The sequence below is a fragment of the Henckelia pumila genome, chromosome 2 (assembly GCF_033568475.1).
Source record: "Henckelia pumila isolate YLH828 chromosome 2, ASM3356847v2, whole genome shotgun sequence".
NCBI lineage: Eukaryota > Viridiplantae > Streptophyta > Magnoliopsida > Lamiales > Gesneriaceae > Henckelia > Henckelia pumila.
The window spans coordinates 104,910,031-104,935,942 of NC_133121.1; the positions used below are offsets into that span (position 1 = coordinate 104,910,031).

At 38.3% G+C, this 25,912-nt stretch overlaps 3 protein-coding genes across 17 annotated transcripts; 1 reads left to right on the top strand and 2 right to left on the bottom strand.

Annotated features, from left to right (window-relative positions):
* Positions 1 to 1,057: 1,057 nt before the first annotated feature.
* Positions 1,058 to 15,866, top strand: LOC140884267 (uncharacterized). Of its 6 annotated transcripts, none has more exons than XM_073290972.1 (8): positions 1,058 to 1,187; positions 1,342 to 1,464; positions 2,510 to 2,629; positions 2,927 to 3,022; positions 13,739 to 13,820; positions 14,207 to 14,440; positions 14,583 to 14,732; positions 14,862 to 15,866. In XM_073290972.1, the coding sequence occupies exons 2-8, from the start codon at positions 1,387 to 1,389 to the stop codon at positions 15,551 to 15,553; spliced, it is 1,452 nt and encodes a 483-aa protein (XP_073147073.1). In that variant the 5' UTR covers positions 1,058 to 1,187; positions 1,342 to 1,386; the 3' UTR covers positions 15,554 to 15,866. The 6 variants fall into 6 exon arrangements, with proteins under 6 accessions (XP_073147073.1, XP_073147075.1, XP_073147078.1 ...); XM_073290974.1 differs by having other exon boundaries at positions 14,207 to 14,422; XM_073290977.1 differs by lacking the exon at positions 1,058 to 1,187 and adding an exon at positions 1,210 to 1,281 and having other exon boundaries at positions 1,415 to 1,464.
* Positions 15,867 to 16,063: 197 nt separating this feature from the next.
* Positions 16,064 to 19,157, bottom strand: LOC140882652 (uncharacterized). Of its 2 annotated transcripts, none has more exons than XM_073288780.1 (7): positions 18,973 to 19,157; positions 18,084 to 18,261; positions 17,229 to 17,369; positions 17,010 to 17,118; positions 16,811 to 16,872; positions 16,482 to 16,585; positions 16,064 to 16,373 (listed from the first exon to the last, which is right to left on the bottom strand). In XM_073288780.1, the coding sequence occupies exons 2-7, from the start codon at positions 18,174 to 18,176 to the stop codon at positions 16,274 to 16,276; spliced, it is 609 nt and encodes a 202-aa protein (XP_073144881.1). In that variant the 5' UTR covers positions 18,177 to 18,261; positions 18,973 to 19,157; the 3' UTR covers positions 16,064 to 16,273. The 2 variants fall into 2 exon arrangements, with proteins under 2 accessions (XP_073144881.1, XP_073144882.1); XM_073288781.1 differs by lacking the exon at positions 18,973 to 19,157 and adding an exon at positions 18,698 to 18,906.
* Positions 19,158 to 19,848: 691 nt separating this feature from the next.
* Positions 19,849 to 25,090, bottom strand: LOC140880800 (homeobox-leucine zipper protein HDG1-like). 9 transcript variants are annotated; one of them, XM_073285579.1, is made up of 10 exons: positions 24,918 to 25,090; positions 23,729 to 23,788; positions 23,376 to 23,587; positions 23,169 to 23,286; positions 22,387 to 23,064; positions 22,170 to 22,271; positions 21,858 to 22,070; positions 21,065 to 21,239; positions 20,623 to 20,987; positions 19,849 to 20,535 (listed from the first exon to the last, which is right to left on the bottom strand). In XM_073285579.1, exons 2-10 carry the CDS (start codon positions 23,786 to 23,788, stop codon positions 20,179 to 20,181), a joined length of 2,280 nt encoding a protein of 759 aa, XP_073141680.1. In that variant the 5' UTR covers positions 24,918 to 25,090; the 3' UTR covers positions 19,849 to 20,178. The 9 variants fall into 9 exon arrangements, with proteins under 9 accessions (XP_073141680.1, XP_073141676.1, XP_073141682.1 ...); XM_073285575.1 differs by having other exon boundaries at positions 23,376 to 23,590; XM_073285581.1 differs by lacking the exon at positions 24,918 to 25,090 and adding an exon at positions 24,690 to 24,770.
* Between the last annotated feature and the right edge of the window lie 822 nt (positions 25,091 to 25,912).

The following is a 25,912-nucleotide window of genomic DNA, read 5'->3' on the forward strand; positions in this document are numbered from 1 at the left end:
ATATTTTTTTTTGACAAGGAACTGAGAATGAATTTGTGTTTTGGTTTAGGAACTGAGATGTAATTTACAGATCTTCATCTTCGAAGCAATATCCTAGATTCCTAGTCTATACATTACGATGGACTAGCTAGAGAAAAAGATCACAATGAGTATGGTGTCGGGGAAAGATGGTTTATTTGTAAAATATTATATTATGTTTTTAGTAAAATGACTAAATTTATAGATTGTTTTGAAATGAGAAAAAAATAAAACAAGAGTGAAAAAATTTAAAAAGTTTATATTGTGATATTTGATAAATAAATGATTTTATTATTAAATTTTCAATAAAATATAAAAATATAATTTTTGAACGGTCTACACAAGATAAAAGTTTGATGCATGATAATGAATGTAAATAGTAATTTTGGATTTGAGTTAATATTGTCCAAAAATTTTCAATATATTTACCAAAATATAAAAAAAATTCAAAGAATTAGAATCAACACACTACTAGCTTTCGAATTTGGATTAAGTTAAGCAAAAACAATATTCGAGTTTAATTGAGATAGTGTTTGCATTTTTTTTTTTTAAAAAAAAACTCATTAAGACTATCTATCTGTCATTTGATTTGACTTGATAATTTTTTTATTAAAAAAATATTATTTTTCAATGTAAATAATACTACTCGTAAAAAAAGTAATATCGTAAAAGCCCGGAGATACTTGGATAAATAGACTTTGGTCAACCATTTTTTTTTTTTTTAAAAGATTGCGCGCACTCCCGTGAAAATGAATGGGATACAACGACTAATGGGTTGGGCTAATTTTCCATTTTTGTTGAAGCCAAGGAACTTACTTACTGTACCTAACAAAACCGCTAACCGCGAAAGAGTCACATGGCTCACGTGATGGTCAAAGGGGTTAGGATATATAATAACTACAATTATCCAAATATTATACTAATACAAGAACATGGAGCAGAATCAGACAAAAGCTAAAACAAAATCTTTTAATAATAAAACTCTTTAAGCGCACTCATTCACTGTTCCTGAAATCTGTGTAATGATCTTGGACACCTCTAGTGTTCATCTTTTTTTCTCGAAATGCATACGCAGAAAGTTTGGCGACACGTGGTTGTACATATGTTTTTGTCTGGTTCACCCCACCACCTCCTCCCATTAACTTCTCTGAACAATAATCTATTGTAATGTATGGCCCAAGTCTTTGAAAAAAAACTTTTTTCTCTTCCGAGAATAACAATGAGTGTAATAGAAGAGAAAACTTGGTGTGAACATTGAAAAAGGTTTCTGTTTTTCTTGATTTTTTTGTACAATTTACGTTTTCTGTTGGTGTGTTGTTGCAGTTGTTTCTGTTAAAAAAAACTTGTGCTGATTGGAGTGTTCTTGACATGGGTAATGACCCGGATTGGCTTCCAGAAGGTTGGGAAGTTAGTGTAAGAATTAGGGGTTCTGGAAAGAGAGACAAGGTACATTAGTTTAACCACTTTCAATTTTGATGTCTCTCTTATTTCTACAATATTTTTTTTGCTGTTTACTTGTTATGTGTTATATGTGTTGCCATGGGGTTGTGATTATTCGAGAATTTGTGGCTTTGGTTGTGGAGGATGTAGATAAAGAAGTGATCTTCGTGAGTTGAATTATCACTTGTTTTTATGTGTATGGTAAAGGATGAGCAATCAGAGGAGCCGGAAGGTTTCGGCTTAGAAATGGAATGGGGTTTATTTGATGGGATGCTAGTAGTATTCACTAGATTCACTTTGGCGAAACGGGAACGCAAAGTCGTTGAATCGTTGCATTTTATTGATAATCTTGCTTGAAGTTGCTTTCTTAGGACTGTGCTTATTCTATTTGGAATGTGTTGTTTGCTTCGAAGTTCTAGCCAGATTATAGTTACTGCTTTGCACGCGCAAAAGGCATAGATTCTTAAATTGTGGAATTGGCTGATGAGCCATGCTCGTAAAGCGAAAGGAGAAATTAATAGGATAGTATACTATTGTATAGGCAGTTAGCACACACTCTAACAAGAGTATACTTTGATTACTTCACTGGAGGCTGTACCGAGTAGGGGTGAGACACAAGATGAGAAGCGTGGATACCTCAACTCCCGAAAAAGTATAGTCCATATACATCTTTTCCTAATATGTTCCCTTTGTGCTTTTGTTTTTGGTTTTAACTTGCTATGTTGCATTGATGTATGTAAACATGTACATGGTCTTCGTGACATTAATGAAATTTAGTTATTTAAAATCCATTTGTTGTGCCCTCTAATAGTTCAAATTGCTGTGGCTCTGTAGGGTGGAAAATCTCTTCTGGGATGAAGATGATTAAATTATTTCCCCTTGCTTGCAGTTAGAAGTTGATGTTCAATTTAATACCGAGTTCACATCTGAAATTGTAAAATTTGAGATTATGATAAATGGAAAAAGGATCAGTAGATCTTTCCTTATAATTTTGCTCATAGGAAATCATGTCGATTGTCGATACTGATCATTGTCTTCGGTTTTTCTCCAGTATTATATCAATCTTTCAAATGGCCTCAAATACAACTCCAAGCCCGAGCTGCTACGGTATCTCAAGAATGCTGGGAAACATCAACTGAAGGAGCTGAAATCAATGGACAAGCAATGTGATGTATATTTTTGTCATCAGCATGCATTTCTTTTAAACATCTATTTCTTCTGTCACGCCTACTTTAAGGAGTGTGTGAAGTGAAAAATGAAAAATAACTTTTTTTAGAAATCGTAAACACTCTCTTTAAGTGGCTCAACTTAAGGGATGGAGGATAGATCCTCCCTTGGGTGCTTTCAGAATTCAATATATGGGACCCATATAAGTAGCACGGTCACTGAAATCCCGTACTGTGACGGGCAGTTACATATTAGTTCTTTTCTTGCAACATTTCCCTATATTGATTGTGCCATATTTTAGATTGTGGTAAAAAAGATCGCAGCGGATAGCTTACCCCCTGGATGGATCAAAGAAATTAGGACTAAAAAGAAAGGTGGCAAGACCAGGAGAGATCCGGTACAGCATCTTTTGCATTTTCTACCATCTTTCAACTAAATCTGTTATCTTTCTTTTCTCTAATGGTTATCAGTTACATCTTACTTCGTTTGATATGTTCATATTTTTGCAGTACTACATTGATCCTATTAGTGGACGTCATTTCCGATATATGCAAGAAGTGAAACGACCCTAACTCTATAATTATTAAATAAATAAATATGCGGAATTTTTTTTTTTTTTTTATACTTACTAAATAAAATATGTACATATATGCCCATACATATATGCACAAAATAAAAAGATTTAAAAATAAATAAATAAATAAACAATTAAATACTTAAATAAAAATGCATTCTTTAAAATAAAATAAATATCTGAGTCAAACATTTAATTAAAAATACTGCATAAATAAAATGATTAAAATTTGCATGCACAGACAATATTCAATAAAATATTCAAAACTCACAACCACTGAAAAAAAATAATATAAAATGTATAACGTGCTGACATAATAAAAAACATGCATGTGACTCAGACATCTATCACGGTCACGGGGTCACTGCATGCCCGCTCATACATCTTCGCCTCCGGTGGGTACAACCTCATCCTCAACGTATTCACCTGCACCATACAAGTGTAGTGAGCCTAGAGGCCCAACATGCTAACATAACAAGGGTTTAAAATAATTTAAAACAATTAAATACTAATCCATACATATACATGAATGAGCATGCTTGAAAATTTCATAACATAACCTAACATAACTTACATAACATAATACATAAACATTGTTGAGCAATTTATTTTCTAACATCGCATGGTTGTATCCGTAGTGTAACCTTAAATCATACATTAAATACTGATCAGCGTGGAAACCAACGTACGTGGCGGTGACGAATCACCTCTTAAATTGGCAGTAAACTGCCCTTCAATAGTTCACATATGGGGACGAATCCCCCTTAAATTGTCACACTACTTCAACTTTCAACATAAAATATTTTATTATTGCTCAACCTTAAACATTTAATTATGCATAAAATGATTTCATGAATGCATGTACTTAATTAAAATGTGTGTTCTTCATATATATTTAATTTAAATTTCTTACTAACATATAAATATTAAAATAACTTCAATGTATAAAAATAATTAAATATATAATCAGGACACATGCAATTTTTTCATGGATGATCCTGGACTGCTGGCCCTAACACTCAAGCCCATTTACTTAAATCTGGCTCATTAACACTGAAACTGGCCCAATAACATACTTAAGCCCAATAAAAATTATTCTAAGTCCAATTAAATAATTAAATCCCATTAAAGCATTCTAGGCCCAATAACAACTTAAACTGGCCCAATGGGCCCAAAAGCCCAAAGACTGACCCAATAACTTTTATGGGCTCAAAAGCCCATAAAATTAATGGACTAACTTAATTAAAATTTTAAAAGCCCAAATTAATAGACCCAAAAACCCATTAATTCATAAAATATTTTAAAAATAAAAAGACTCGAGCCCGGCCCACCAAACCCGGACCCGAACCCACTTAACCCGACCCACTACCCTACTGACCCGACCCGGACCACACCTAAAACCCTAACCCGATCCCCCTTACCTCTTCTCGGCTGCGGCCGTGAGCAGCAGCCACTCCATGGCTGCTGCCGGCCTGCTCCGGCCGCCCCTGGCCGGAGCGCCGCCGCCCAGACGTAGCCCACGTCTGGGCCGACCTGACCAGACCCAGCCCCAGCCCCCATGCAGCCTGCACGTCGAACCCGAAGCCCTAAATCCCGAAACCGTAATCTGCAACTCCTTGGGACCCGATCGACTCTAGATGGTTTCCTGGCTCGTTTGGCTCGAGCCATTCAAGCCACTCGAGTCCAGGTCACACCTAGGACACCCTAGGGACCCTATCCAGCAGATAGAACGCACCCATGGCCTAAAAATTTGAACATGAACCATGAAAAACAAGTAACCATGGAAAAATCCGAACACTCGAACCATTTTCTGAAAAAAATTGAAGGTTTTGATGCATACACAATCCACACAATATAATATCTGATAGGTACAAAAAGATTGGAAGAAAATCATGCCTTTCACCGAAAATGAAGAGAAAAACGGGCGTGAGACGATTCCGGGACGACGGGACGACGATGACTTGCTTTGGACCTTCAAAAACGTGGCTATGGTGTTCTTCCTTAGGGCTGCTCGATGAAGAAGATGATGGAGAAGGGAGGGAGGCGGCTACAAGGGTGAAGGATCGGTTAAGGGTTTGGGGTAGATTAGGTTAAAGTTTTTATTTTAATAAAGATAGATTTTTAGGATAATTAAAATATATAAATAAGGGTTTTTAAATTCAAAATATATATAACTTAAAACTCTACTAACAATTAAAATCTGATAATAATTTACAAATCCCGAAATTCATAATTAAGGGAATTTTAAAAATACTAAAAAGTCAATATTTTGGCTTATTTTGAATAAAGATGGACTCATAAAATTATATAAAATTAAATACTAAAAATTTTGAGATAATAAAACTCAAAATAATATTTTTGGGCTCTAAAAAGGCTCATAAAATTAATTGGCTAGAAAGTTGTCATCTCGTCCGTCCACGGTCCCGTCTACGCGATAAAATAATTAAAATACTAAAAATCATAAAAATCACTAATTATGGGTTAAATGCTTAAAAATAAATTAAAATCATGCACAAATAATTCACATAATTATTTAACCCATAAATCTAAAATTTAAATAATCAAATATCCTAATTATGCATGCGGATTTACGTATTTAAAACTACCGGGTGTTACAATTCTCCCCCCCTTAAATTGAATTTCGTCCTCGAAATTAAAGTACTTACCCGAACAACTCCGGGTAGCGAGTCCTCATATCTGCCTCGGTCTCCCAAGTAGCTTCCTCCTCCGAGTGATTCAGCCACTGGACTCTGACCATCGGTATGACCCGCGTCCTAAGCCTCCGCTCCTCCCTTGCCAAGATCCGCACTGGCCTCTCCTCATACACTAGATCTGGTGGCAACTGTAAGGGCTCAAAATCCAACACATGCGACGGGTTGGAGACATATCTCCGAAGCATAGATACATGGAAAACGTTGTGCACTGCCGCTAGCCCTGGAGGTAGAGCTAAACGGTAGGCCAACGTGCCAACTCTCTCCAAGATCTCGAATGGCCCTATATACCTCGGATTAAGCTTGTCTCTCCGGCCAAAACGCACTACTCCCTTCATAGGTGACACCTTTAGGAATACGTGATCACCTACAGCGAACTCCAAATCTCGTCGTCTGGCATCTGCATAACTCTTCTCCCGACTCTGAGCAGTCCTCATCCGATCTCGAATCTGAGTCACAATGTCAGCTGTCTGCTGCACAATCTCAGGACCCAGCAAAATCCGCTCACCAACCTCATCCCAATGCACAGGAGATCTGCATCTCCTCCCATACAATGCTGCATAAGGAGCCATACCTATAGACGACTGAAAACTGTTGTTATAGGTAAACTCCACTAATGGCAGTCTAGTCTCCCAAGAGCCCCGAAAATCAATGACACAAGCTCTCAGAAGATCCTCGAGAACCTGGATCACCCTCTCAGACTGGCCATCTGTCTGGGGATGAAATGTTGTACTGAACAAAAGCCTCGTCCCCAAAGCTGTGTGCAGACTCTTCCAAAACGCAGATGTGAATCTCGGATCTCTGTCTGACACAATAGACACTGGTATGCCATGCAATCTAACAATCTCTCTGATGTAAAGCTCTGCATACTGTGTCAAAGTATAAGTAGTCCTCACCGGCAAGAAATGAACTGACTTGGTGAGTCTATCCACAATCACCCAAATCGCTGTGCAACCTCTGGCACTCCTCGGTAAGCCAACCACAAAGTCCATCGTAATATTCTCCCATTTCCATTCCGGAATAGGAAGAGGTCTAAGAAGTCCTGCTGGACGCTGATGCTCTGCCTTGACTTGCTGACAAGTCAAGCACTCTGACACCACTCTCCCGATGTCACTCTTCATCCCGGGCCACCAATACAATAGCTGCAAATCTTTGTACATCTTCGTACTTCCGGGGTGAATGGAGTACGGAGATGTGTGAGCCTCTGCTAAAATCTCAGCTCTCAACTGATCGACGTTCGGTACCCACATCCTACCACGGTACTGAACGATACCATCCTCCACTGTATACAAGAGATTACCTCTAGCCTCATCTCTCTGTCTCCATCGCTGCAACTCCTCATCAGTAGACTGTCCCTCTCTAATCCGATCTCGCAGAACTGGCTGCACCGTTAACACTGACAAGCTCGGTGCATGGCCACTCGGATAACACTCCAAGCCAAATCTCTGAATCTCGCTCTGTAGTGGTAACTGTACGGTCAAACATGATACCACTGACGACTTCCGACTCAAAGCATCGGCCACTACATTAGCTTTACCCGGATGGTAGCTAATGTCACAATCATAGTCCTTCACCAACTCCAACCATCTGCGCTGTCTCATGTTCAACTCCTTCTGTGTGAAGAAGTACTTGAGACTCTTGTGGTCTGTGAAAATCTTGCACTTCTCGCCATACAGATAGTGCCTCCAGATTTTCAAAGCGAAGACCACTGCTGCCAACTCCAAGTCATGCGTCGGGTAGTTCTGCTCATGAATCTTCAGCTGCCTCGACGCATACGCAATAACCTTACCACACTGCATAAGTACTGCGCCTAAACCCAGTTTAGACGCATCGGTGTACACCACTAACTCCTCGTGTGGTACTGTCATCGCTAACACTGGTGCAGTAGTGAGTGCTTCCTTCAGCTGATCGAAGCTCCTCTGACAGTCTGAACTCCAGATAAACTTCGCATTCTTCTTGGTCAAGGAAGTCAAGGGTACTGCAATAGAGGAAAAACCCTTGATGAACTTCCTATAATATCCTGCCAAACCCAAGAAACTGCGAATCTCTGAAGCATTCTTCGGAATACCCCAATTCTGCACTGCCTCAACCTTAGACTGATCAACTGCGATCCCATCTCTCGAAATAATGTGGCCAAGAAATGCCACCTGCTCAAGCCAAAACTCGCACTTGCTGAACTTGGCATACAACCGATGCTCCCTCAAAGTCTGCAAGGCTGTCTGAAGATGCTGTCTATGCTCCTCGATGCTCCTAGAATAGATCAAAATATCATCAATAAAGACTATGATGAACTGATCTAGATACGGCTGAAAGACTCGGTTCATGAGATCCATGAAAACCGCTGGAGCATTGGTCATCCCAAAAGGCATCACTAAGAACTCGTAATGCCCATATCGTGTCCTGAAAGCAGTCTTGGATACATCTGCATCTCTAACACGCAACTGATGATAACCAGATCGCAGGTCGATCTTGGAGAACACCGAAGCTCCCTGCAACTGGTCAAATAAATCCTCTATCCTCGGCAATGGATACTTGTTCTTCACTGTGACCCTGTTGAGCTCTCGGTAATCGATGCACAGTCTCATACTGCCATCCTTCTTCTTCACAAATAACACCGGAGCCCCCCACGGAGAAAAGCTAGGACGAACAAAGCCTTTCTCTAACAACTCCTGAATCTGCTCCTTCAACTCTTTCATCTCGGTAGGAGCAAGTCTGTACGGTGCCTTAGAGATAGGCACGGTGTCTGGCACTAAGTCGATGCTGAACTCCACCTCTCTCACTGGTGGAATTCTGGCAACATCCTCCGGAAAGACATCCGGAAAGTCACGAACCACCTCTATCTCTGATAATGAGCTGCTAGATGGCTCTGAAGTCGTGACAATACTCGCTAGAAACCCCTGGCAACCCCGTCTCAACAACTTCCTCGCCTGAATATGAGATATCACCCGAGACATATCACTGCTCTGAGATGCATGAAAAGTGAACGGGTCGCCCACTGTAGGTCTCACTGACACTGATCTCCGACGAAAATCAATCGAAGCTCCATTGACTGTCAACCAGTCCATGTCCAAAAGCAAATCGAATCCACTCAATGGCAAAACTACTACATCTGCTCGAATGGAGTGTCCCTGCAGCTCCAACTCCAGTCCTCGAATAACCTTCGAGGTAGAAATAATCTGCCCTGACGGCATAGTAACATCATACCCACTGTCACTACTCTCAGGTGTGATGCCTACCCGCCTGATAAACTCCAGGGAGATAAACGAATGTGTAGCCCCTGAATCTAGCAACGCAAACGTGGAGTTGCCTCCAACTAGAATTCTCTCTGCACGCAGAAAATTCCCAACAGTTTCATACCACTACTAAATTTTTCCCAACGAGTCACTACAAATTCTTAATTCTAATCACAAGTAAAACATGCTTCCTATTCTAACATGCAGTTAAATAACCCAAATAACAACAAATTCCATATTAAAGACGAACTTTTAACCAAAATAAAATTATTAAAAGTTAGGGGTAAGATATACCGGTGATCAAGGAGGTGTCTGGATCTACCTCCTCGGCCTGCATCACAAACACCCTACCAGCGGTGTTCTTCTTCCTCGGGCAGTTAGCTATCTGATGCCCTGGCTCCCTACAGTGGTAGCAAACTCCTGCTCCCAATAGACAAGGTCCCGAATGCATCTTCTGGCACTTCGGGCAAGTGGGATAAGCTATGGCATTAGGGGCCTCGCCCCTCTGCTGCTGTGGCCTCGGCTGTGGATTCGGGCCCTTAGCCGGCCCTGTATACTGCTTCTTCGCAGGAGGCTGCGAAGATGGTCGCTGATACCCAGCCTGAAACTGCCTCTTCCCCTGCTGCTCTCTCTGGATCTCTCTCCGACCCTCCTCGGAACGCAAGGCTCTACTGACTGCAGACTTATAAGTAAGGACGTCTGCCATGCAAACATCATGCTTGATATCCGCCCTCAAACCCTCCACAAACTGCCTCAACTTCTCTGGTGGACTATCTGAAATCAGAGGCACAAAGTGACAGCCCCTCTCGAACTGTCTCACATACTCAACCACTGTCTTGTCCCCCTGACGGAGACTCATAAACTCTCGGATCATGCGACTGCGCACATCCTCAGTGAAGTACTTGGCGTAGAAGATACGCCTAAACTCTGCCCAGATCAGTGTAGGAAGGTGAACTCCCCGGGCTGCACCCTCCCACCAGAGCGCTGCATCACCCCTCAGCATGTACGTCGCACAGTTCACCCTGTCGGTGTCTGTGATCCCCATATAAGCAAAGATGGACTCCAGAGAGCGAATCCATCCCTCCGCCACCAAAGGATCGGTGGTACCCACAAACTCCTTGGGTCCCTTCTTCTGGAACCTCTCAGCAACGTCCTCCTCATGAGACAACCTGGGACGAGTAGCCTGCTGCTCTAACAGAGCAGTAATCCCTGCCATCATATTTGCATTGGCCTGCTCCAATGCTGCAATATGGTTCTGCGGAAGTGGAGGTGGAGGTCCCCCACGTCTGTTAACTGGTCTCGGAGGCATTCTGCACCACCACATATTTCTTTACGTAAATCGCCATGCATAACTAAGTTGTTTAAAAGTAATACTAACTTAAATCCAAAGAATTAAATCATGCTATAAACACTTAAAACTTACAGACCGGTAGCGTGGATTTCTGAGCTCGCATAGCAGTAATGACCCCTCCAAGGACCGTGCTCTGATACCAACTGAAACGACCCTAACTCTATAATTATTAAATAAATAAATATGCGGAATTTTTTTTTTTTTTTATACTTACTAAATAAAATATGTACATATATGCCCATACATATATGCACAAAATAAAAAGATTTAAAAATAAATAAATAAATAAACAATTAAATACTTAAATAAAAATGCATTCTTTAAAATAAAATAAATATCTGAGTCAAATATTTAATTAAAAATACTGCATAAATAAAATGATTAAAATTTGCATGCACTGACAATATTCAATAAAATATTCAAAACTCACAACCACTGAAAAAAAATAATATAAAATGTATAACGTGCTGACATAATCAAAAACATGCATGTGACTCAGACATCTATCACGGTCACGGGGTCACTGCATGCCCGCTCATACATCCTCGCCTCCGGTGGGTACAACCTCATCCTCAACGTACTCACCTGCACCATACCAGTGTAGTGAGCCTAGAGGCCCAACATGCTAACATAACAAGGCTTTAAAATAATTTAAAACAATTAAATACTAATCCATACATATACATGAATGAGCATGCTTGAAAATTTCATAACATAACCTAACATAACTTACATAACATAATACATAAACATTGTTGAGCAATTTATTTTCTAACATCGCATGGTTGTATTCGTAGTGTAACCTTAAATCATACATTAAATACTGATCAGCGTGGAAACCAACGTACGTGGCGGTGACGAATCACCTCTTAAATTGGCAGTAAACTGCCCTTCAATAGTTCACATATGGGGACGAATCCCCCTTAAATTGTCACACTACTTCAACTTCCAACATAAAATATTTTATTATTGCTCAACCTTAAACATTTAATTATGCATAAAATGATTTCATGAATGCATGTACTTAATTAAAATGTGTGTCCTTCATATATATTTAATTTAAATTTATTACTAACATATAAATATTAAAATAACTTCAATGCATAAAAATAATTAAATATATAATCAGGACACATGCAATTTTTTCATGGATGGTCTTGGACTGCTGGCCCTAACACTCAAGCCCATTTACTTAAATCTGACCCATTAACACTGAAACTGGCCCAATAACATACTTAAGCCCAATAAAAATTATTTTAAGCCCAATTAAATAATTAAAGACCATTAAAGCATTCTAGGCCCAATAACAACTTAAACTGGCCCAATGGGCCCAAAAGCCCAAAGACTGGCCCAATAATTTTTATGGGCTCAAAAGCCCATAAAATTAATGGACTAACTTAATTAAAATTTTAAAAGCCCAAATAAAATTATTTGGGAGTCCAAATAATTTTATTTCAAATTAATAGACCCAAAAACCCATTAATTCATAAAATATTTTAAAAATAAAAAGACTCGAGCCTGACCCACCAAACCCGGACCCGAACCCACTTAACCCGACCCACTACCCTACTGACCCAACCCGGACCACTGACCCGACCCGGACCACACCTAAAACCCTAACCCGATCCCCCTTACCTCTTCTCGGATGCGGCCGTGAGCAGCAGCCACTCCATGGCTGCTGCCGGCCTGCTCCGGCCGCCCCTGGCCGGAGCGCCGCCTCCCAGACGTAGCCCACGTCTGGGCCGACCTGACCTGACCCAGCCCTAGCCCCCATGCAGCCTGCACGTCGAACCCGAAGCCCTAAATCCCGAAACCCTAATCTGCAACTCCTTGGGACCCGATCGACTCTAGATGGTTTCTTGGCTCGTTTGGCTCGAGCCATTCGAGCCACTCGAGTCCAGTCACACCTAGGACACCCTAGGGACCCTAGCCAGCAGATAGAACGCACCCATGGCCTAAAAACTTGAACATGAACCATGAAAAACAAGTAACCTTGGAAAAATCCGAACACTCGAACCATTTTCTGAAAAAGATTGAAGGTTTTGATGCATACACAATCCACACAATATAATATCTGATAGGTACAAAAATATTGGAAGAAAATCATGCCTTTCACCGAAAATGAAGAGAAAAACGGGCGTGAGACGATTTCGGGACGATGGGACGACGACGACTTGCTTTGGACCTTCAAAAACGTGGCTATGGTGTTCTTTCTTAGGGCTGCTCGATGAAGAAGATGATGGAGAAGGGAGGGAGGCGGCTACTAGGGTGAAGGATCGGTTAAGGGTTTGGGGTAGATTAGGTTAAAGTTTTTATTTTAATAAAGATAGGTTTTTAGGATAATTAAAATATATAAATAAGGGTTTTTAAATTCAAAATATATATAACTTAAAACTCTACTAACAATTAAAATCTGATAATAATTTACAAATCCCGAAATTCATAATTAAGGGAATTTTAAAAATACTAAAAAGTCAATATTTTGGCTTATTTTGAATAAAAATGGACTCATAAAATTATATAAAATTAAATACTAAAAATTTTGAGATAATAAAACTCAAAATAATATTTTTGGGCTCTAAAAAGGCTCATGAAATTAATTGGCTAGAAAGTTGTCATCTCGTCCGTCCACGGTCCCGTCTACGCGATAAAATAATTAAAATACTAAAAATCATAAAAATCACTAATTATGGGTTAAATGCTTAAAAATAAATTAAAATCATGCACAAATAATTCACATAATTATTTAACCCATAAATCTAAAATTTAAATAATCAAATATCCTAATTATGCATGCGGATTTACGTATTTAAAACTATCGAGCGTTACAAGAAGTTTCCCGTTTCCTCAAAACGACAGATTCAGAAATGGCCAAGTGCAAGCCAGATGACAAAGGTCATGCCAACGACGAGTTGGGAGATAAATTTGAAACTGTTAGTAGATTTGTTGATGTTTTGGTCTTTTCTTTTAATTTTTTGACTAAATTTCTCGGTCTTATATACCTCGATTTTTTTAACCTTCACAGCCCTTGTATAAAGCTCCTAGCCATTGTTTACATTAGTAAAATGCTTTTTTCTACTCATGACCTCGGCATGTAAGGGGGTCTTTTTATATGACTTATGTTTTAAGTTTGTACCATGCTTTTGAATCTTTGATGCATTCTCAAATGTAATTTTATTTGTTTAGTGCTTGAATTCTTCACATCATTGAATATTATTATTTTTCTTGGCTGCTTCTTTTTTAGTCATCTACTGGAACCAACAGAGGGAGACTGAATAAGAGATTGATTACCAAAAATGCTACTGGGAATAAAAGACTAGCATCAGGTGCTAAATACATATCCGGTTCATCTGATACAGACAACTTTGCTTGACCCACACCCTCTTTTTCACCCTTGTTTCATGGTTTACAAATCCTCGGGTAGACTGTCGTAGACATATTCCGACATGAACTTTCTTCATACTTCTTGAGCCTTGTTTGTTTAATGCATTGACATTAATTAGCATCTTTCAAATGTCTTTCCGACAATAACCGAAATTCCATTTCTACACTGCCACAAGATACAAACGCATTTCAATGAGAACAGCTGCATGCATGCACAAAACATTTGTTCATTGACGTGGATTTTTAGTTTAACAAAGATTTACACCTTTGCAAGAATGTAGCAACTATCTAATTCTGACTTAAGAATTGTACTCTTTCTTGTAATCAGAACCGGAGCTTGCCGCCTGCCCAAAAGTTCCTGCAACAAGCAATTATAATATGGCAGGGGAAAATTGTTTGGAACATAGAGCAAAAGTTGATAATTCTCAAGCCATGGAACTTTATGATAAGCTACAATTTGTGAACACCGCGGAAGAACGTGAAGATATAAAGGAGGAAGTTAAGATTTCGCCCGACAGTGAAGCAGATAAAAATGCTGATCGGGGTCAGAGCTTAAACTTAGGTGCAAAACATGTTGGCTGAAAATTTTAAACAACACTGCATTTACACGCCTGGGATACGCCTAGTTTCATAATATCTTTGGTGTGATCAACGTTTTTATTTTTTCATTTCTTATTTTCCTTATGAATTTATAATTGCTGCAGGCTCAACAGGCGCAAGAATGGAAAATAAGGCCCGGAACGCTCCAAATAAGCCACGGGCAATTAAGATGGAAGGTGGAATGATTGAAGACAAGAGATTGGTCTTCAATCATGTTGAAAGTAGTGTTGTCGAGGATCAAACCATACAATCAGGTGCATAAGATATCAAACATTTCCTTCTTTATTATATACTGCAAGTTTTCTAAGTTCATATACGAACTGTTGCAACGACGAAATTTCTTGATGAGAAGTTGAGGACCACTGGTTTTTGCTTTATTACAGAGTCGGAACGTTTTCCCAAGAAAATTGGTTTCAAGTCGGAGGTCAGAGGTTCGAAGGAAGGAGATTCATCTGTGGTTCTACAAGACACACCACCAGAAGTTAACAAAAACAATGAAAAGCAAGGGCACAAGAACAAGAGGAAAAGATTAACTAACAAGTGGACAAACAACTTACCTCGAAGGACTTCCAAGAGACTTGCTCGTGCAGAAGCTGATTCATCACCACAAGTGAAAACAAGAAACCATGCTAATGCAGAAGCACCGCTCTCATGTGACGCGAAGACTAATTCTGCTGAAAAAACCGTAAACTGTGATCCTGCGAAAGAACATTCTATGAAGTGGATAAGAGAGAATGCAACTAATAACAAGCTGAAAGATATTGCTATATTGCCCAGCAGAGATGATGAAAAAGTTGGAAAACATCTTCATTCCTCTTTGAAAGACTTGTTGACGGATCCATGCATTGAATTTGCTATCAAAACTCTCGGTGGTGTTATTATTGATGACATGAACAAAGTCAAAGATTGTCCAGTGCCTTCCAATCCTTCACCACGCCAAATTTCTGATTCTTGTTTTTCTTCAGTTTTGCCTCCTGGGGATTTGTGGTCGGACCCATGTTTCGAATTTGCAGTAAAAACACTCGGAGGTGAAATTCCTATTGAGTATAGCTCACACACGCGGGTTTCATTCTAGCAGTCTTCAAGCTCATCAAGATCCAGCTACTGTAACAGCACAAGCTTACCACAGTTCAGGCCAAACAGCTTCTGCCCATCGAGTTATGTGCATAATGATACTTTTACTGCACCAGAGACGCGTCAAATAAGCATACAATTCCCTCATTCACCACATGAATAAATGATAGCCCAGGGCTTTGTTGATTTGTATATTTACTTCATCATTGATGCGATTGCTTATCTTGGTGTCTTGATGTTAAAACCTTGGTGCATACTAGAATTTAAGTTCTCAGCTTAATGTTGCAGTTTATCTCCACTTTTCTTTTGCAACTCCATAATGTAAAAATAGTTCGTCTTCTCTGTCTACATGAATTGTTCGGTTGTGTGTTTTTACTCTATTACGGTCAATCTTAATTCAATCTCTCATATTGTAGATATGTGGAGATTTGTTTGATTCGAAAAGAGGCCACCAGTAAGAATATGCACCAAGTAATAGTATCAATGACAAAAACTGTATGATTTCCTTGGGTATTATAGAAGTTGAGGACCGTATACAAACTCCGAGACAACAGAAAATTAAATGACAGGTTAAAAGATGGATGCTCTACAGTCTACATGGACTGAGTTTGTAACAAAGAAATGTTCAGGAGATGTAGGTACTTGGTCAAATTATATATAGGATGCAATTTGGATACTGATGTAATTACGAAGTTACAAAATAGGGTTCTAAACAAAACTTTCAAATGACATTGGAGCCTGCACGAACCCTCAAAGTTTCACTTCTCTTGCTTCTCTCCATGGCATCTACCAGCCAGTTCACACTTTCTTTTATGCCCAACCTGCAGCAAGATTCCAGAACCTTTTAACCAAGGAGAGAGCATTGAACTCCAAGTGCGGAGTAGCATTTTGAATAATATAAATATTCAAAAGCTTAGTACACTAATTACCCATCAAATGCAGAAACAGATTGAAATGCATAAACTCTCTCGTCCAATTTCTTGAGGTCCAGATATTGAGCAAGTTCATCAGATGATACAGCCTCTTCAAGATCCTGAAAAGACACAAGTTAATAAACATGATGTTCATCAGTAACTTTGTCTGAGCTTTCCTTTTCTTTTTAAATCATGGCATTTTGGCCCTTTGACAATTTTAGAAGAGCACGCGGACAAGAAGCTTAAACATGACTGGTTGAGTAGAATTATAGGCTTTATCCATCCAGTCTCAGATCGTGTTCCAGTATTTACTACTGTGTGGGACACGGAGAGAATAGCTTTACCTGTTTGTTAGCTAATATCAGTAGTGGAGCTCCTTGTAGATCCTCATGCCGAAGAACCTTTTCTGAAACCAGATACAAATTTCTTGTAGCATTAGTGTTGCAGTTGAAGAAAATTGGAAAATACATAAACGAGGCTCAAGCCAGTAACAGATTTGTTCGTTTCCTTAGTTCACAGGCATCTTCGCCCTGATATATTTACCAAGTGCAGATTTCGAATCTTCAAAACGCGATGGAGAAGCAGCATCAACCACAAAAATCACGGCATGTGCCTCTTCGTAGTATTTTTCCCAAATAGAGCGAAGACCAGGCTGGTGAAACGTAAGTCTTGCATGAGTGACATTTTCCATAATGAAAATATAAGATTTTTAAAATAAGTTCATGTCAAATAAACCAGAAAAGTCCGGGTCGCATTTCAAACCTGACCTCCCAGGTCCCAGAATACGAGTTTCGTGTTTGACACTTCGACACGACCGATATTTAGTCCAACAGTTGGAACAATTCGATCTGGAGGAAGACCTTCCAAGTTTGAATACTGTGATTTCAGTCTCTCCAGTAATGTCTACGGAATCACAAGTCAGAAAGAGCTCAAAACAATGATATTCTAAAATAATACAGCTATTGAATTTAAAATAAATGCTGCCGATATTCATATGAGGACATGACTATAAACTAGAACTCTAGAAGCCACTGACAATCTCTGATGAAAACATAAACGTCCCATGGACCAAAAATCTAGTAAAATGAGTTAACAAACAATGACCCAGGGTAAAATTATTTTCCTGGAACTCTCGTTTGGACATCCCAAATGACTTTTGAACCAGTAACTGAATAGTTTTGTTTACAAATGCAGGAGCATAATAAATTTCACAGGATAGAATCAACTTAAATAATCTGTAGCTTTAGTTGTTTTTGAATACCAATGGCAGAATAAAAAGCATTGATGCGCCGTCCGACACTACCCTCTCATTCATACTGTAGGAAAAATATATGTACCCACATTAAACACAACTCCATTTCTCGTATAGTAACATGTTTTCATCAATAATTATCTGATCCACAGCACAATTGAACTCGCAGGTGTAAAAATTGACAAAGATAATTTGAATCACCAAACCACATCGAAATATATTATGATAAGAGCACATTGAATAGACAGCATGCCTGACAGCTTATCTGACAGCAAATAATTCAGTTCCATCAAATCATGAGGCCACAATAAGAAGTCAGAAAGAAACATTAAGGTGAATGAAAGAACAGCATTTGAGCATATTACCGTTTTTCCAGCCTTGTCAATTCCAAGTATAAGAACATGAAACTCCAACTTACTAAAAGTATACTTCCACAATCCATAAAACAGTGAAAACATCTCTCTTTATTTTTGAATTTCCCGTTTCTTCTTTGTAGGAATCCCCAGTCAAGAGTGAATAAGAATTCAAAATCCACAATATAAACTGCAGACAAAGAAAAACCATCGGTTATCAGTTAACACAAAGAAATATTGACGATAGAGTATCATTAAGATTGGACTATAGTGAAACAAGTCAAGAGGGAATATCTACCACATCAACTTGAAATTGACTTGGGTTGCGCTAGGATTTATGGATTTTATTCGTAGGAAGGGGTTTGATATGAGGAAATAACAAGTCGCCCATAGCTTTTTTTTCCAAGTAGTTATAGTATGTGTTAATGCCAAAAGGGACATTCTAAATCAAGGGATGATCACTAAACATTCCCAAAATGCACCCACTCATCAAATGCAAAATCCAAGAATCACAAGTTCACAACCCAACACTGAAATATTTTTCTACAAATCCATGATACCTAACGATCCAATAACCATAAAATGAAAACGAAAAAAAAATAGTAAATAAATCAATAAATCTAAACCTGAATTGAAAACTAAATCAAGAAATGGAGAACACGTTCCTGCTACACGGGCTTCATCCAGATCTCAAGACCATAACAACAATAAATCTAACAACGTCTTAAACAACACATGAATCAAAACAATAAGCAAATTCAAACGATTATTCTAATTTCGAAACAACAAGAAAGAATCGAAATCCAGGATCAAGGTAAAGAATTCAACTCTGAAAAGAACCAGATAATCACGCAAATAATCGAGAAAATATATAACATAAAAATGGGAAAGAACGGCGTACTCTTTTTGTGGGACTGGGTGAGCGATCGTGGAGCTCTCTCAGTTTTCCCCCGATTCGGACTGTGCTGCCCAATTTCCCCACCTTTTACTCAGCGATCCGATCGGCCTCGACCCAGATCCTAATGAACCCACCTCGTACACATAGGAATGAATTGGAGTTCCATCTCATTTGGGGTTACGGACAATTTTGTGGCACGAATTTTAATTGGATCAATCATATCAAAAATATTGTTTTTTTTGTTGTAAATAACAAAATTAACTATCTCACCCATAAAAATTCATAAAATAATCTTACTCTTTGAAAATACATTTTTTCTTTGATTTTTTCAATTCAAACAACTAGAAATATATATACTCCCTCTATTTCAATTATATAGTCCTACTTTTTTTTTTCACACAGATTATGAAAAAATTATTGAAAAAACAAATTTTATACAAACTCCATATTTTATATCTATTCAATGTATTAAAAAATGATTGCACAATTTTCAATGTGTAATTAATAGGAATATATTAGTAAAAAAGTATAAAAAATATTACTAAATATGTTATACGTGAACTATATAATTGAAACGAAAGGAATATCACTCAAAATTTTGAAGAAATTAAAATAAAATTCTTGTTTGAACAAGATTTTTTTTATCTCTGTTTTTATTATATATTTTTATTATATGTTTGAAGTTTGTTTGGCACTGACCTTATTCCTTATTATATAAAAGAAACATAAGATTAAGCAAAATTTATTTGAATAATTAAGTTACTAAAGCATTGGTATAGTTTGAAGAAAGAACATGAATGGAGGTAATAAAATGATGATATAAAGCATTTAAATTCGAATATGAAAGTAACCAAGTGACGAGCTACAATGTGCAAATCGTTAGAGCTGAACATTAAATCATTTTTTTTTAAACCTCAACTGGTTCAACTAACAATGAATTAAAGATATGCTAAAAAAAACAATGAATTAAAGATCAAACAACAAAATAATTCAAGGCCACCTTTTTGTCTTCCTAATCAACAAGCAGCAAACATAATTCAATACAAGTAACAACTTGGTCTTGCAAGAGATTTAAGTCAATACCCGAACCACAAAAATAGCAACCAGGCTCACCATAAGGGTTCGTTCTTGACTTGAATCCATGCCCAAAAAACGTCCGTTTCGACTTCCATATCAACCAGAGCTGGTTTTAATTCGACGCATGGTGCATCAGTTGCAATGGAGTCCGGTTTTGATACCGTGAAGTGTTCGAGCGATGAGGGATTTCACAGTGTCGATGGATTCCATTGTTAGCTTGGCTGCAGGCAGGTTGTTCACCAGTATCTGGAATCCTAAAGTCAGAAAAGAACCACCACCGTCATTGGCGCCCGGGTGCTTGCTGGAATCCGGGAAACAGTCGGGTAAAATTGCGAATCCAGATGGCAAGAAAGACAAGTTGGAAGAATCGCCCCCACTCATCACCATGTTCATTCCGGAAATGTCAACCGCTGCGTGAACTATTAGTGATCCTGAAGAATCGAACAGAGTGTCTTGCAAAATCAGCACCCCGATTCGGTTGGTAGGAGCCTGCCAAGTCAAGATCAAATCAAATTTCAAATGAAGGAAAGATTTTGCAATGCTCTCAAATTGGAGGATTCAATGAGGATGTCTCACATTGCCTCGGAGGATAGAAATGCTATTGCCAGGGTCCTGGCTTTTGGGGATGTACAAAATTTGCTGCGTCGGCCCATCTTGGGACAAGACATCCCAATGGACTCGAGCCTTCACATCCTGTAAGAAGTCAAACAAACGAATTGGTGACACCGGCATCCAAACAGTTGTAGTGGCACTCAGTATGACACCAGATGGCTCCCCCAAATCACCATAGCTCTTACGCATCGCCAACTTCGTATCATCGGTATTAATTTCAGATTGCAATATTTCCCACTTGTGAACCGTCGAACAAACACCGGTACAGAAGTTTCGAGTCATTCGTTGTGCTAGTTTTGCTAAGCTCTTCTTACCACTCAGAGTAAGCGCTGGAATACAGCAAACGTGTTAGCATACTGCGATATTATTATTAAGCAAGGAAGAACAAAAAGTGTACTGATAGTACCCAAATTATTTTCTGCGGGGACAGGAGAAGACATGATTGTAGCAGCAAGCTCACATTGCCTCTGCAGGATTGAAATCCATTTCTGGGCGCCAAAACCTATGCCGGATCTAAGTAATGGCTTGTAGATTTCGTGGATAGCGCTCTCATCATATTCCGTGTGCTCAATCCAGGTTACCTGAAATTTGCTTTTCAAAGTCATAAGCCTTCTAATGTCTAATAAAAAATAAATTTACGCCATCTAGCAAAATGAACCAATGAAAAAAGCGGTGACATTCGAGGTTGCACAATTTTTTTCCCAGTAGCTACGTGTGAGACGATCGAGTTTTTGACATCTTAAGCAAATTTAAAGAACATAAAGTTGCAGCAAGAAAGATCTTACCGTCCATGTGCTTATCGATATTCAAACACAATGTTAGAAACGATAATTAAAAGCATAAATTAATATAATTTTAGTTTCAGAAGGTGATAATCCAAATTTCAAGAGAGATTCCATCACCACATTCAACCAAGTACGAGAATGAAAAGTTCGAACTAATTTGTGTTGTGGGAGGGATGCGAATCGAAACACCATCCGTTCAGCTAAAACAATAATATTATCTTTCCCAGATTGGTTATTCTAATGAAGTAGTAATCCTCAATCCTTCCAAGACGAATGCATCCAATTACTAAAAATTTCTGTGTTAACGAAACCAGAGAGCAATCTGAAATTAACTATACATAGGCTGACGAAAATTGGTCAGTGATGCACGTGAACATGAAAATACAGATGAAAATATTTATTGGTCTCAAATACCTTTGAAGTACCATTTGACATATCTTGCACAAGTATACCGGAAGGGAGCCTCCTGCAATTGACAGATGCATTTACGCTTGGACTTTGGAAGATGGTGTCAATGGACACATCGACAACAGCCCAAATGTCCTCCTTTTGCTGCTTGAAGAAACGAAGAAACTTTGCTTGCCGAACAGGTACCAAAGGTGATAACACTTGGAATTCAGCTTCCATCTGAACACCAAAGTATGATTAGAGTAATTATTTCACCTTAATTTTTTATCTTATCCTTTCGTTTTACAATGGGGTGAGGCAGAAGGCGGAGTACCATACCAGTAGCAGTGCCCCGTTTCTTTTTCCACCGGAACCACTAAAGATCACATCAAGAATTGAGGCGCTGCCAATGATCCATGGAAACATTTCTGTCCAACGATTCTGCATAAAGTAAAGTAAATCATGTCCATGAGATTGGAGCAATAAAGTCATAGAGGGTATAAAATGAACTAATTGCCTAATTGGTATATCAACGAAACTAGCCGCAACAACTTACCACATCCAAGAAAGTTTCCACGATGGTCTCACAGTCTAGAATTATTGTACCAGTAGATCTTGTTGCTTCAGTCATAAGATTATTGGAACTCACACCTGTGCACGGGGAAAAAGTCTTTCTGTACTCCTCAAGGTTCAATGTTTCTCCACCTCCTTCTAAGCTTCGGAACCATAGAGGGGTGTCTAGTTGGGATAGTTTTATCAGCTCATTCGTAGCAGCCAATGCCAGATCAAGAAACACGGATTTGTTGAAAGGAACATCAATACTAGTCATGCCCATCGTAAGTCCACTTGGAGGCCCCAGAGGAAAAGCACTTGAAACTCGATCGCCGAAATCAAGTCCCAAGGGCAACGTAGGTTCCGTATAATTTAAAGCACAGAATCCATCCCTCGCGACACCAAGATCCAATCTTGAGTTTCCCATTACAGGGTGCATAGAACCGGCCGGTGTACCCAAGAATTTGTTTGCCAAAACTCCAAGTCGATTAAGCTCATCTTTCAGCCGTGCATTTTCGATCATTAGATGGTGATGCTCAATAGGCACTTCACCAAGAATAGCTGGGCTACCACAATTGTTGCACATTGGGCCTCTCATTGCTTCCTTCATAGTAATGTTCTCAATGCGGAGCTTATCATTTTCTTGTTTGAGGATTGAATTCTCATGACGCTCTAATTGGGTCTGAATCACAATTTTAAATCAGTGTACTTGTTCATGAAGCAGTTTTACAGATGGAAACACCGTGAATTTAAAATAAAAATGAAGCTACGACATTGGTAATTTACCTTGATTTGAGTCCTCCTATTCTGAAACCAAAATTTGACCTGCCTAACATCCAATCCTAGTCTTCTTCCTAGTTCTAATCTCGATTTCTCGTCAGGATGAGGATTCTCCTTGAAACAACTATAGCAACCAACAATATTCAGCTAACTGGTGTATCCAAAACTATTAAACCGAATCATAATTGCATGATCAAAAAGAGTAGAACTTACGCCTCAAGTTCTTGAATTTGAAAAGGAGTATGCCTGTGATATTTCTTCCTTTTTGATGACTTGTTTTCAAGAGTTTCTTGATCATCACCTGATGCCGCTTCAAAGTTATCACTTGCAGGGCTCCCAAATTCATCCTCCCTTGTCTTTCCCATTAAATTATTGTCAAAACTTTTCCCCATCAACCCCATTTCCCCAGTGTTCTCCCTCTTTGGCTGCTGCGCAAGAATCACACAACATATTACCAAATCACAAAACCAATTAAACAACTACTACAATAGAAACAATTCCCAGAATATGAACCCAAAACAATGCATATACAAGGGGGAAAAGGAAGAGGGGAAACGAGACATTACCAGGGCAAGAGAAAGGGGCGAAGAGCTAAAGATGAGCTGGGGAGAAGAGGAATGAACCATCTGCAGAGGATAAGACATAGAGTTATTAGGCTTTGGGTTGAATAAACCATCAGCCACCATCGTTGCAATACCACTGTCCTCACTCAGACTTGTGCTATGTTTCAAAGTGAAATCTCCAGAACTCATCAAACAAAGTGGACAAATATAAATATGTAGAGAAATAAATGAAAAGACAACCACTTTTGCTCTTCTACCAAGAAAAAAAGGCTAAAGACTCGAACTTGTATTGTCCCACAGATTCTCTACATAAATAACTTAACAAAAAGGGCTCTATTTCTCAAGGCATCATCCAATCACTCTCCACCTAAAGATAGCAAGTTCTTCCTCAGAATTAAAATCAAATAAATGATCGTGTAGCAACATTTATACCACACGCTAAAGCCTAACAGCCCATATATCACAAGCATTCACTGTTCTCTTTGCCTTCTGGGATATTTTGCACCCTCAATGTTGTAAAGCGATGAATGTATTTCACCAACCAGACTCCCACAAAATTTAAGAATGAACAAACGGGGTTGGTAAAAGACAACGCTGCTCCCTTATTACAGTCTCGTACTGGCTTCACTGCTCCAGGGCCCCCTTCCAAAAACAAAAAACCCTAGTTTCTTTAATCTTTCCCATTAACAAAGTTTTAGGTTTCGACTATCTTAGCTGTCATACTCCTAACCCAGTAAATTAATAAAGAAGGAAAAGGAAGAGGCATACGATTTCAACGGCAACAATTAATGGGCAAAGGGACTTCTGGAGAAACAAGAAAAACCAGACGAATACAAGCCAAATACAGACTTTTTCAAAATCTCACTCGCACACAAAACAGCCAGAGAAAAAAAAACATCGTTCGCAACAAAAGAAAACGACCCTTTTGATTCTTTAGCCTTTTTTCTCTCCATTTCTTTATTACCTATCGCGGTTTCCGATTTCCGAAATCGTGGAATAGAAGATACCAAAATCATCAAAGTACTGTTTTTTAAAGCAATTTTTTTTATCTTTTTCACAACATATATTATATATAATTAGATTAGACAAAGCAGCAAAAGAAGAATTCAAAAAAATTCAGATTTGTGGGCCACTCCTTTTTCCTGGAAACCATTATTTAATGAGCAAAGGAAGCAGGTGAGAGCTGACTTACGGTGGACTTCGATGGCGCATATATAGTCGCGTCAGTGAATTCTCTGGCCAGCTTCTTTCGTTTTCTGTTTCTTCCCTATATCGAGGGACCCTTTTCAATTCTCTAGATCGATGAAGAAATCGAAATCACTGTTTGTAAGAACACATGCAAATTTATAATAATTTCTCTTCTTTTTTTTTAATTAATTACAGAAGATGAAATACAGTGTAAGAAAGTACGAAAGGGGAATAGATTATTATACTATGTGACAGGTGTTTACAGGTGTGATTCACCGTGGGCCCTACTTTTGAAAAATAGCGTGTGCAGTGTCTGATATCATCCCCACACGCTCGTCTTACAGCGAGTGGCTTTCACGTTACTAAATTAATTATGTAAAATTTCTAAGGAAAAATTAGTCTCTCTCTCAAAAATAGTGTCATTTTCGGGAATAATAAATATATTGACAACAAGAGATAACATTCAAATTTCAATATTTATTTAATTTAATTCATTAATGCATGCCATATATGGTTCCTTGAATAAGACTAACAATTAATTAAACATAAAATTTACAAGTAATGTCTCGAATTTTTTAGAAATTTATTTATAACTTATTTTTAATTTTTTAGCTACTTTATTTTCATGTGTTTTTAAAACCATTTTTCCAAATCTAATTGATTTTTTTAAATAAATAATCAGTTATCAAGGCACATGTGGTATATGTTTAACATAATTATTAAAAATTAAAAATTATGTAAATAGAAAATTAAGTAAGAGAAGGAATAAATAATAAAAGATATTGAATGAAAGAATTTTATACATGTTTACTATGATTTTTAAATTAAAGATGCCAATGCATTCTATTATATAATAGAAATTATAATTTTGATTAGATATATTTACTCTTTAACTATAGAAACTTAAATGAGTGTTTATATGTTATGTATAATTTGAAGTTATATCACATTAACGAATCCAATCAATTAATATAAGTGTCTCAAGTTTTATATATTTTT